Raw genomic sequence first — 13,123 nt, 5'->3', positions numbered from 1 at the left:
ATGCTGCATTTGATGGTTATGTAGTATCTTTTCACAAATAGGAAACTGCCAGGCTCATGTACAGTATTATATGAGAACACCCTGAGTTAGTAGAATGTATAGACGTGTCAAAGAGATTCATGCAGACCTACTTTAGCACATATTGATTTGCACACAGCACACAGATGTACTGTCTGGTGCAAGGTCTCTCATTTGTAACAAGAGGGTTTTTTTTTTTTTTTTTTTTTTTTAATGATTAAAGTAAGTCAGGCCTCCACTGGAGCTTTAAATGACCACTTAGTCAATGGTTGCTGCGCAACTGTCAATAATATATCAAAATCTCTGATGAGCTTGAGCAGGCGCAAGGTCAGGGAGGTCATTACAGATGTGCACAACGTCATTGACTAGATGAGCTACGAAATAATGGTCTGATTTTACAAAGGACACATGATATTATTGTGTCATCTTTTACAGAATGATACCATTTTTATTTTGAAATGTAATACACAACTTGCACCATTCTCATCATAGTGTCTTTTGTTTTGAATTGGAATACAGTAATTTATACTAATTATTTATGGCAACCCAAAAGCTGGGTAGGGGTGGAGCAGAGGCCTATGCATTTGTGAGAGTTAAAGGTCAAAAGGCCTTACTACTTATTATATAATACTGCTTATGTTTTAAAAAGACAAAATAATTTGTTGTCTTTTTTTGGATACTCCTGTTTTTATATATATATATATATATATATATATATATATATATATATATATATATATAGCCTGCATTCGCAACACAATATCTTACTCATGGGTATGTCTTAATTTAAAAAAGCCATCCGTGGTAATTTTGCTATACATTTGTTTTATGTTCCAGTAACAGGGCTCTTGTAGGATAGGATCCTTATGATTCCATTAGTACATCTGTCCTATTAGCCTGGACATAAATAGAGATGCACCAATGTATCGGCTGCCGATATATTTATCGTCCAATTATTGACCAAATGAAAACATTTTGCATATCGGTTATTACCATGAAAACACCAATAAGAAAAATACATGGTCGTATTATAATGAATTAGTAACACACTTTGTAAAAACTTTGTGAATTCAAATGCACAATCCAGAAATAATAATAGCCAAAATATGCAGAAGGGTTGGCACTTCTAAGAACATGTAATATTTCATTTGTATTTTTTCTCGTTCTCACGTTAATGTGGAAAACCTCCATAAATGGACGTGACATTTGTGAAAGCGACACTTACGTATAGGCTACATGATGAGGGAAACAATCTTAAATGCTTTGAAACCAGCAGAATTTGATTGATTGATTGAATTAAGATTAAAATTGCAACATGGTCTTGCTGCATTTTAAAATATAGTCTGTATTCAGCACTTCAGTCAGGGCTTCAGTCAGCACTGTGTGAGCAAGTGGCATTATCCATTATCCATTATACCATGGTAATACAGAATTTAAAAGGATGTTTTGTTCCTTTGGTTAAAACCTTTTATTTTCCATGATGTGGTTGACATTTCTTGGGAATCGTCAAATACATGCATGATACATTTTGAATATTTAATCCAGTTTTTTATAGTGAAATGGTGATTTCACAGTTAGAAGCTTTGACATATTCATTTGCATGCACAACAACAAGAAACACTCAGGTGTCCCATCACTAATGTACTCCTAGCGTAGATTTATTTAATAAGCAGCACGATATAGCTTCGATTTATGTATTCTATATCTGTTTGCAAACATTGTAGCACAAAGAGATAAGCTGTTTGATTAAGTTTATGGTTCACAGTTCCTCGTGATGAAGCCAGATGACTTTACTTGACTGCTGAGCAGGATGCAAAAAAGTTGTCAGGCTGACCAAGTCCAAGGGTTAACAAACATGTTATTAGTTAACAAGAACATTTAACAAGGAGATTACTTGGTATTCTTTGGTCTGTAGCAATGGATAGTTTGAACACTGCACCTCTGCTTGTTATTTTTTTTTCTAAATTGTCTGCAGATCTGATAGTAAATGTCAATTTGGTGAACTTTTGCCTCCTTTGTAATCTTTCAACATTTGTACTTTCTTGTTAAATTATAGTTCACTCAAACATTTTAATTCTGTCATCATTTACCCACCCTCATGTTCTTTCTAACCTGAAAGCCTAACAAAAGGTGTTAGGCAAAATGTTATCCTCAGTCACCATTTACTTTCATTGCATTTTTTTTTCCCATACAGTGAAAGTGAATGGTGACAGGCTAATTTTGTCTAATCTGCTTTTGTGTTTCATGGAAGAAGGAAAGTCATATGGGTTTGAAACAACATGAGGGCAAGTAAAGGCTGACATTTGTTTTTTTTTGTTTGTTTTTTTGAAGTATCCCTTAAAAAAAAAAAAAGGTTGTTTCACAAATATGCTGTGTAGGGAAATTGTTAACCCAGAATATGTCATGGTTTTGGCTTTGATTGGGTAGACAGTTAAATAAACAAATGTACTTTTCCTTAAAAAAAAGCAACATCTAAAACATTTAAATAATGCCAGGAATTCTTGAAATCCATGAAACTTATTCATAGCAATTCATCTGGGCTTCCTTCCTGTTTTGTCAAAGACAATATGGCTACACCTGGTAAGTTTGTAAGGCTCAATTCTTGACTATTATGGAGCCAAAAAGGTTCATTACCAATTGCAGAACGTCTCGGTTACATGAAGTATAACCCTGGTTCCCTGAGTGGGAACGCTGCGTAATCACATTGGGAGACGCCCTGAGTGTCACGTGGTCTGAAGCCCTTATACAATCACACCAATTTATTGGCTAGTGGCGCTTAAGCGACACCCCTAGGTAGCTGTGTCATGGGCTCCATAAAGGTGCTCGTTTTACACCATTGAGTCAGATTTTCTGCATGAAGGCACAAGCTTATGCAGCTGCTAGAGAGTGTGGCCAGCTTCACGTTACCGAGACGTTCCCTTTCGTAGGAATTCGAGCTGCGTAATCCCATTGGGAACGATATACATTCACGCCATGCGAACAGTAGCTGCCAACTGTCTACGCCCTTGTAGCAAGCATATAGCAGTGCACAAGCGAGCTAAAGCATCTGAATAAAACAGAGAGAATTATGAGATTATTCCTTTTCCAACAGAGAGATCCTGGGAAGCAGGAGTCAAACCCTCGTCCAGATTATAAAATCTAATAAATGTATGCAAAGAGGACCATCCTGCTACCATACAGTTATCCTCCAAGGATGCACCTCTAGCCAAAGCCCATGAGGATGTCATGCTCCTCTTAGAATGCACTCAAATACCCATAGGCGAAGGTAAACTGTGCGCTTCGTAATCACTTGAAATTGCATCAACTAGCCAATGAGACAGTCTTTGCTTGGACACTGAAACACCTTGTTGTGGCCACCAAAGCACACAAACAACTGCTCTTACTTACGCCACTGGCTAGTATGGTCAACATAAACTCACAACACCCGAACTGGGCAAAGCATATGCAATCTTTCAAGCTCCTCTGACTCAAATGGGGGATGATAGAAAGCCTGAAAATGTATAGTCTACGAGCGAAATGATGTAGAAACAAACTTTGGGCAAATAGCCCAAGCAAGGTCTTAACACCACCCTTGAACACCCTGGTGCAAAATCCATACACAAGGGATTAATCGACAGGGCATGCAAATCACCAACCCTTTTAAATGACGCCAATGCCACCAGCAAGACCATTTTAAGAGTCAGAAACTTATAAGTGACTGTTTCCAAGGGCTCAAACGGAGCACCCTAGAGAGGATGGGACGAAAAGGTCTAAGCCTGCGTACCCCACGCATAAAACGAGAGACAAGAGAATGTCTATCGACAGAGACTCCATTGATAAGCGCATGCTCAGCCTCTAAAGCGGCAACATAGACTTTAAGCGTTGCCGGGGCAACCCCGGCCCCAAAACGCTCTTGCAAAAAATCCAGCACTGTACTGAGTGAACTGTGAGCCATGGGGGAAAAACAAGGGAAATTCCAAACAGAGCCGATATTAGCACAAAGTCATGCCTTAACGCAATGCGCTTGGTTGGACTGCTGAACCATTCTGTGTAGATCCAACAGCTGATGAAAAGAGCGACATACATGCCACCACTGAAAAATTGAGCAGAGATATCAGTGCACATCTCTTGTCTCATCAGAATGCCCTCCACGAACGGGCGAAAGACAAAAAGATTAAAATGAGTTAAAATACCTTGCATCTCTTGATAGCATCCCGAAAGAATAATGGCACCGATGAAGCGTTTGCGTGTTGGTTTGCCATCACTCCGTTGGGGAATATTCTCTTATTCCAGCTCCCTCGTTCTGCGGCCAGGCTCATACATGAGCTCCTCCGCTGTGAGCAGTTCACTTCGAACGGGGAGGGGAGAGAGAGAAAGGCAGAGGCCGCTCCTCCATTGCCTTATTCATGTGCATTCTCCCAGAACGACACAGAAAAAAACAATAGGGACAAAGGGGCCAATTTGTTTCCTTACCTTCAAATGACGAATTCTCTCATACAGCGTTTTTAATAGCAACGGCTCAAGACACATATGGTAACTCTTTCGCACGCTTGTTCATCAGAAAATGGCCGCTGAGCTAGGCCTCAAAGCATGTCCAATAAGACTCATGCTTTCACTCAAGGGGAGGGCGACAAACATGAGGAAGAATCCAAAGTTCGTTTGCACTCCAATCTTCTCAGACACAAAGCCGAAATCCCAAACTGCTCCCGCACACGAGTGGGGATAACGCCTCGTGGTGAGAAATTGTGAGACTCAAACAGCGCCGCTGTGCCCTCGATGGCGCGAAGTGAGCACCTTTATGGAGCCCATGAAGTATCTCCCTAGGGGCGTCGCTTAAGCGCCATCAGCCAATAAACTGAAGTGATTGTATAAGGGCTTCAGACCATGTGACACTCATGACCAATGCGATTATGCAGCTCGAGTTCCTACGAAAGGGAACTGCACTCATCTCTGGGTTTTATACTCCATTGTAAATGGCCTGCATTATAAAGCCATTCTAGGTAGTTTTGCTATTCATTTGTATTATGTCACAGAAATAGGGCTCTTATAGGATCTCAGGATTCCATTATCTGTCCTATTAGTCTCAACGGAACTGAGCAAAAAAAAATGCTTCAAAAGGAATGTACATCTAAGTGTTCAATCTGTCTAAAAGATTTTAAGGTCCATTAAATGTTTGGTAACTCCTGGATGATGATCTGATACCTTCCTTAAAGGCTTTGGTTGATGTAACACTTAAGCCATCCCAGGCACGGGCTTATGAGTGATGTTTAGTGGGTGGTTTTCTTTGGCTCAGGTTCGTGCTGACACCTTCATTCTCTGAGCTCCTGGGTGATGGCATCTCTCACAGTGGGAGGGGGCTGCCTTAGGGAGACAGGTTAGAAGATGTCAGACCTTCTGTATAGCTGTCACTCCCTTGATGCTAGAAATAAAAGTGAATCTCAGTATGGAAAAAATCTTTGCAGGGGCGATCAAGTGTGAAATTTGTCCTGATATGGGATGTGATGTTTTACACAAAAGGCTGAGAAACAAGTCGAAAGAGTGTAATTCTTTTGCCACCTCTTGTGTCACCTTGAGGTATTAGTAGAGTTCATTTGTTTTGTGTTATATTGAGTGCAAGTTAATTTGTCTTCATAGTGTAGCAGCATGACTCCAGGATAACTTTCTTTACTCTAAACTTTAGTTTAGCCTCAATGATAAATGAGAACTGTCATCAGCATAAAGCTTCAGAGACTAAAATAGAGCCAGCATCATGAGGCTTGAATGGCCAAAATGCACATATTAAGTGTGCTTGGAAATGAAAATGCTGCATTTGTTAGTATCTTCATGAACGAGACAGAGAAATAGAAAAAAGGGGCTCTAGAAAATTGTGGCAGTGCCAAAAGTGAATAAAGCAGTTTATTTTTTCTTCTTTTTTTGCCTTGATTTAAACTGACTTTAGTAATTGTAATCAGACATGGCACATGGTAAGCAATGTATAGACAAGATTTTTGACCACTCTCACAGATCACAGTTGTCACTTTTCCACAGTGGCGTGGAGTAACTTTCCAGCCTGCAGACGTGCATGTCTCCATCTGAAAATAGCTTCAACTTCGGCACTTGCTCAGACAGGGGGCTTGACTCTCACTTTCTTACATCTTTTACCTCCAGAAACAGACCGCAGTCTGGGACTTTAACCCTGAAACATAGTGGATCCTCTGGGCTGAAGAGAGTAGTGTGGACGTAGAGCTCGGACCCAGAGTCTGCCTTCAGTCCTAATGCCTGGTGAGGATTTTTCCTTAACCTTTAATTTTGTTTATGGTTGACAGTGTGTGAAAAATATTTTTTGACTGCTGATTTTATCCAATTTTTTTCTTCTACATAGCCAACTGTGAAAGAAGTTTTTCTCTGTTGAACAAAAATCAAGTTTCAATTATTATTATTATTATTTTTAAATATATAGCAAATAGTAGCATTTTTTAAATGCAGTAATTAATCTGAATCTTTTTACAGTCTTGTTAATCATTTTACAGTGCAGTTTTGAGTATATTTTGTGTTATGTATTATAATTAGTGATGACAAAGACACAATTCACTCATTAGGGTTGCTTTAAAGTTTGATTGACATCCTGGTTGTGCCTCTACCTGAGCAAAACCCATGTTACTAAAACACCATAGGTAACAATGGGTCAGAATACAGACTTATTTTACAGGATACAGAACCAAAATTTAGTGCATGTGCATTTGAACATTATTCATGTGGAAATTTTTAAACAAAGAATTTCAAATGCTTTGTACATGAATTTGTCTTTTAGTTCTTCTTTGAGAGTGTACGATTTGTATATTCACATAGCCCAACAACGACCTTTGATTTTTCAACCCACACTCACTGTATCACATAAGTTACCTCATACTTTCTTACAGTATTTTGGAGTTCCTCATTAAATGTTTGAAATAAGACCTCGTTGTCATACTTAAAAAAGAGGCTTTGTTGTAATCTGCCATCTCTCTGACAACATTCATTAATATCAGCTAAATTACATTTCACCCTGTAATGTAAGGCATCCATTGATTAACTGTCCATCATAATACCAAAGTCCTTTCAACGTGACCTTATGTTCTTTTCCCTAATTTTCATTTAATAAAAATGGACATCTCTGTACTTTGATGATTTTTGCTCGAGAATGTTTGAGAAATAATTGAAGCAGTATTCATTTGTTGCAAAATCATCACAGTAGCATAAAAAAAGACATCTTACAGTAGGCAGCCTAGCAGACTTTCAGCCAGCTCCTGTTTTTGTTACAGGGGAGGGCTCTTTTGTGACTGTGGTATTTTTAACTTTGTATAATAAAGGAGTGCCCAGTCCCTGTTTCCTGAAACTGAACTCTTGTTGTACTTGTAAAGAAACTCACGGTATATACCTGTTGAATGGGGCGACTGTTGAATAGCGTAAATCAAAACATATAATTCCTTTAGATCTGCTCAGAAATGTAGTGTGAGCTCAAAAAACGTTAACAGATCAAAAACTTAGATCCGTTTGACCAGTGTTGATATAATCCTAAGGATTTTCTAGTAGAATGCAAAATGTTGCCTAGGCCCCTTTAACCTCTCTTTGATATCAGGTAGCTGTTTAAAACAGATTGTTTTTAATTATGTGTACTAGCAAGGATGTCAACTAGTTTGATACCATACACATGGTGATATCATGTCAGAGGTCTTCTCGTAGGACTGTTAGCTCTCATATTCTTAGCAGTCTGTCACTTTCAAAGCCCTCCAAAGGTTAAACACCTAATTAGCAGATGGATCTTCTAACCCAGGGGAGTGCTTGTCAGAGGAATGGGTCCAACTTGCTTTGTAAATGTCAGCCCATTTAGATATTTGTCAGACTGCTTCAAGGAGAAGGTGCTGGCATGCTGAGTGGTGGCTGCTTATCTTGGCTCTCTGGTTTGGGTCAGTGTTTCAGTTGCTGGACATTGTGTATATACATTATAAGGCCCTCTAAAAGCATCCCTTTCTTTACAGAGCACAGGGCTTCTTACTTGAAGATGAAAAAAAAAAGACAATTTTTTCTGTTGTTTTGAAATACTTTTATTGTGATAGCTGTGATATTTCTGTCTATATACATCAGCTCATGTATGCTTCATCAGACTAAACGTTCAGAAATGGCAGAGCATGCTGAAGACACCATAGATGGCAACTATACCAAAAAAGGAAAGGTGCCAGTGTGTTGTTGGACAATCTCTGGGAGGTCTAATATGATGAAATTGACATGAGAAGTAATACATATATGCTAACCATATCTCAGTATTTCATTCATTGTCATGTTGTTTACATAGTAGTAATAATGTGTTTGAATATTGTCAGCACATGATTTACAGTCTGTTTGGTTTAATGGCATCCTTCCACAGGTCAATGGAACCAAAAATGCCCCCCTTGGATACTGCACGGTCTCTGTTGAAAGAGTTAAATATGTCATACACAGGGTTCAAATACAGTAGAAGCAATGTAGATAAGTGCTATTATACAAGAGTATGAAAACTGTTGGCACTAAACATAGGGCAATATTCTGAAAAGGTATTTTATTTAGCCTGATTTATGTGAAAATGGCAACATTTTTGCAAACCAAAAATTATGTACTTCATTACACGTTTTGCTGCAGTTTCCCAGTGAAATGTCCAGCAGGGGGCACCAAAAGCGAGTGAAATGGTGCCGTAATCAGACAAGGTTTTTAAGGTGAATATTAGATGTCTGTTTTAATAGTAAAACATACCTCTCTAACCTAAAACTTTACCCTAAACGTAACCAATAGTGTTTAAAAAGATAAATGAGAGGTGAACAAAACAGACACCCTAACTTTTAAACAACGCCTAACCTAACCGATAGTGTTTTAAAAGCATATCTGATGAAAAGCACATTTACTGAAGCAACCACGTCATTCCGTGTTGCTTCTATGGCACTTTCGCTCCGAGCATCCTTGGCTGGGCTGGAGGCTCGGTCTACGAGTCCAAAGTCCAACACTCCACCAGGCGAGCAACTGCGCAAACTAATCATGTTGGAATAACTGTGTAAATGTAGGTGGGTCTTTAATACATACAAGCATTAAATTGTTCTGTATCATTTTTCAAATGATGCCTTAGATTAATTTTTTTTTTATACAATAACTAGTGCTGTCAGTCGATTAAAATGTTTAATCACTATTAATCACATAATTTTTCATAGTTAATAGCGATTCCCTATCTGTCACTCACTCGACATTGGTGTCGATGTAGTGACACTAGGGGTCACTCTTGGGAGCCCGAGACACCTCTGGTCTTTGATAAAAGGCCAATGAAAATTGGCGAGTGGCATTTGCATGCCACTCCCCCGGACATACGGGTATAAAAGGAGCTGGTATGCAACCACTCATTCAGATTTTCTCTTCGGAGCCGAACGGTCATGCTCATTGAGCTGAATACTACTGATCATTCACCTCTGCTGGATCTGATGGCGCATTTCAGCGGCTTCTCCCTCCTCTGCACTGGTGCACTGCAGAGAACGCCCCTGGGCGCTTCGGCAGAAAAACTAGAGAGTATATTTTCTGAAAGAGCATTTTTCCCCTCTAAAAGAGTATATATTTCTCTAAAAGAGCACACACACGGAACGTCTTTTTAAAGACGCGTCTTTTTAAAGATGCTTTTACGATTGTGTGTTATTCCTGGTTGTGCTCATTATCTATCACCTTCTAATGGTCACGATCACTGTCTTTCGTGTCTGGGCACTGCTCACGCGGAGACAGCGTTCGTGTATGGTCATGTTCTCATTGCGAGAATATGTCCATGGCAAGGTTGCGGTCGCGGCTCGCCTTCGTAAGAAAGCGAGCCACCCCAGAGGCTCCTGCCTCGGTCCTTTTACCCATGGGTTTGAGGCCAGCGCGGCTAACACTGGGGGCGATTTGGGGACCCCAATGGGACCGCCTCCGCCTGGTATCCCCCCGCGGACCTCCCATTCCCCAGCACGCTCGTCTGCCCCGATCGGGCTTCCGGGTGTGTCCGCCGGCTTGTCTCAAGGCGAGTTCGACCTCTTATTCGGAGCCCGCGAAAGTGATGAGCTCTCGAGCGCAGCATCGGAGAGCGGGCTCGTCCAGTCGGAAGCCTCAGCTGGGCTCCTCCCTTCGGGGTCGATCGCCCAGTCACAGGCTGACGCGGAGATGACGACATGCTTTCCCGAGCAGCCACGAGCATTGTTTAGAGTAGATTTCACCGCTCTTCCCTGAACCCTCGCGGCTCGGTGATTGGTTCCTGGGCTCGCGGCGCCGCTCAAAGCCACGCCCCGTCCCCGTTCCTTTCTTCCTGGAAGTGCATGAAAAGCTGACAAGGTTGCGGGAGGCACTTTTTACTGCCCGGTCCCGGTCTTTTCAGCTAACCCCGCCCTCACTACCCTCGATGGTGGGGCGGCCAAGGGCTATTAGGCAATCCCCCGGTGGATAAAGGCGCTCGCGGTGCACCTATGCCCGCAGAGCACCGCCACCTGGCACGGGTGCCCAAAGCCCCCGTCCAAGGCCTGTAGGTTTACGTCGTCTCTGATGGCCAAGGCCTACGGTGCCGCTGGACAAGCCGCCTCTGCCCTGCATGCCATGGCTCTCCTGCAAGTCCACCAAGGCGCTAAAGGAACTGCACGAGGGTAGTTGCGCCCCGGGATTGATGCAGGAACTGCGCTCGGCAACCGACCTCGCTCTCCGAGCGACGGAGGTCACGGCACGGTCTCTCGGGCGGACGATGGCCACACTAGTGGTCCAGGAGCGCCACCTTTGGCTCAACCTAGGTCGAGATGAGTGAGGCTGACAAGACACGATTCCTTGCTGCCCCCATTTCCCAGGCGGGCCTATTCGGCGACACCGTTGAGGACTTTGCCCAGCAGTTCTCGATGGTAGAGCAGTAGATGGATGCTAGCCGGCATATCCTGCCCCGGCGCGGCTCAAGATCCCACACCCCGTCTACTCATCGCCAAGGGCGTCCCCCTGCGGTGACTGCACCGGTTTCGCCACAGCCCGCCCCTTCGGCCCAGCCCCGGCGTGGAGCCCACCGCAGGAAGCAGATGCCACCCGTCTCGCGGCCGCCCAGAACCCGTGAAAGGCTTCAAAGCGCCCTTGAGACAGGCGACCCAGGGACAACGAAACCCGCTGCTCTGGAGCTGGTAAGCAGATCTTCATCTTTTTGTTACCTTTTGCATTTAATTGCGCTGCATGCCCAAGTGGCTGCAGTACTCGAGCTCAGCAAGAGCAGTTTCCTTGTTCCCTGGGTCACGTATCCGGTGTGTACGGCTGTCATCACGACCACCGTCCACCACTCCATTTGGCAGGTTGGCGCTCCAGCGGCGGTCTCCCGCCCCTGAGCGCCCAGCTGTGGCACAAATCCACCCCCGATGTGACAGTCTCCACGGGTCACAAGGACAGGCCTCTTCCTCCCCCGTCCCAGGCTGTTCCGGGGGTGGTCACAAGGAGCCAGGTAAGTGCTTCGATGTCCTTAGACTCAGCACGGCCACGACATGGTGTGGCATCTCGAGCTCAGCCCCGCCGCAAGGCCCCACCTGCCGGTACATCCGATGACGTTGTCCCTTTGGTCCCCCTTGCGCGGAACTTGGACGCATGGCTTGCGCTTTCCAATCCGTCAGGAGGGCTGGTCCGGACCGTCCGACTCGGCTGCGTGATTCACTTCGCCGGGCATCCGCCCAGGTTCAGCGGTGTCCACTTCACCTTGGTGAAATACGAAAATGCTGCTACCTTGCGCGGAGATCACTACCCTCCTACGGAAGGAAGCGATAGAACCTGTCCCTCCAGCCGAGATGAAGAAAGGGTTTTACAGCCCCTACTTCATCGTACCAAAAAAAGGCGGTGGGTTGAGGCCAATCTTGGACCTGCGAGTACTGAACCGGGCTTTGCACAGACTCCCGTTCAAGATGCTGATGCAAAGACGCATTCTAGCGAGTGTCCGGCATCAAGATTGGTTCGTGGCGTTAGACCTGAAGGATGCATACTTTCACGTCTCGATCCTTCCTCGACACAGACCCTTCCTGCGGTTCGTGTTCGAGGGTCAGGCGTATCAGTACAAAGTCCTCTCTTTCGGCCTGTCCCTGTCTCCTCGCATCTTTACGAAGATCGCAGAGGCTGCCCTTTCCCCGTTAAGGGAGGTGGGCATTCGCATTCTCAACTATCTCGATGACTGGCTAATCTTAGCTCACTCTCGAGACGTGTTATGCGCACACAGGGACCTGGTGCTCTCACACCTCAGCCGACTAGGGCTTCGGGTCTACTGGGAAAAGAGCAAGCTCCTCCCGGTTCAGAGCATCTCTTTTCTCGGTTTGGAGTTGGACTCAGTCTCCTTGACGGCGCGCCTTACGAACGAGCGCACCCAGTCAGTGTTGGCCTGTTTGAAGGCGTTCAAACAGAAAACAGCGATTCCACTGAAACTTTTTCAGAGGCTCCTGGGGCATATGGCATCCTCGACGGTGGCCACCCCGCTCGGGTTGATGCATATGAGGCCGCTTCAGCACTGGCTCCAGACTCGAGTCCAGAGACAGGCATGGCGCCACGGGACACACCGCGTGGCCATTACGTCGGTCTGTTACCGTCTTTTCAGCCCTTGGACCGACCTCTCATTTCTACGAGCAGGTGTTTCCCTAGAACTGGTCTCCAGCCACGTCGTGGTCACGACAGACGCCTCCAAAACGGGTTGGGGCGCTGTTTGCAACGGGCACGCAGCCGCCGGCCTCTGGACGGGTCCGCGACTGCATTGGCACATCAACTGCCTCGAGTTACTGGCAGTTCTGCTCACCCTGCGGAGGTTTCGGCTGTTGATCCAGGGCAAGCACGTGTTAGTTCAGACAGACAACACGACAACGGTTGCATATGTTAACTGCCAAGGTGGTTTGCGCTCTCGTTGTCACAACTCGCCTGCCGTCTCCTCCTCTGGAGTCAGCAGCACCTCAAGTCGCTGCAAGCCACTCACATCCCGGGCAACCTCAACACTACGGCGGACGCGCCGTCACAACAGGTTACCCTCAGGGGAGAGTGGAGACTCCACCTTCAGGTGGTCCAGCTGATTTGGAGTCGATTCAACAGGCACAGGTGCACCTGTTCGCCTCCCAAGAATCCTCCCCACTGCCCACTCTGGTAC

The 13,123-nt window shown here is 44.5% G+C and overlaps 1 protein-coding gene across 1 annotated transcript in view; it reads left to right on the top strand.

Moving 5' to 3' along the window:
- LOC127413130 (sorbin and SH3 domain-containing protein 2-like) overlaps positions 1-13,123 on the top strand; it is a 67,428-nt gene that overhangs the window by 441 nt on the left and 53,864 nt on the right. Inside the window, exon 2 of the mRNA XM_051650014.1 lies at positions 6,145-6,258. Within this exon, the coding sequence (XP_051505974.1) occupies positions 6,252-6,258 (7 nt within the window). The 5' untranslated portion in view covers positions 6,145-6,251. The remainder of the gene's footprint in view (positions 1-6,144; positions 6,259-13,123) is intronic.

This window comes from Myxocyprinus asiaticus, chromosome 22, assembly GCF_019703515.2.
Source record: "Myxocyprinus asiaticus isolate MX2 ecotype Aquarium Trade chromosome 22, UBuf_Myxa_2, whole genome shotgun sequence".
In the NCBI taxonomy this organism is placed as follows: domain Eukaryota; kingdom Metazoa; phylum Chordata; class Actinopteri; order Cypriniformes; family Catostomidae; genus Myxocyprinus; species Myxocyprinus asiaticus.
The sequence above is the reverse complement of the archived record's forward strand: the minus strand, read 5'-3'. Positions and strand labels throughout refer to the sequence as shown.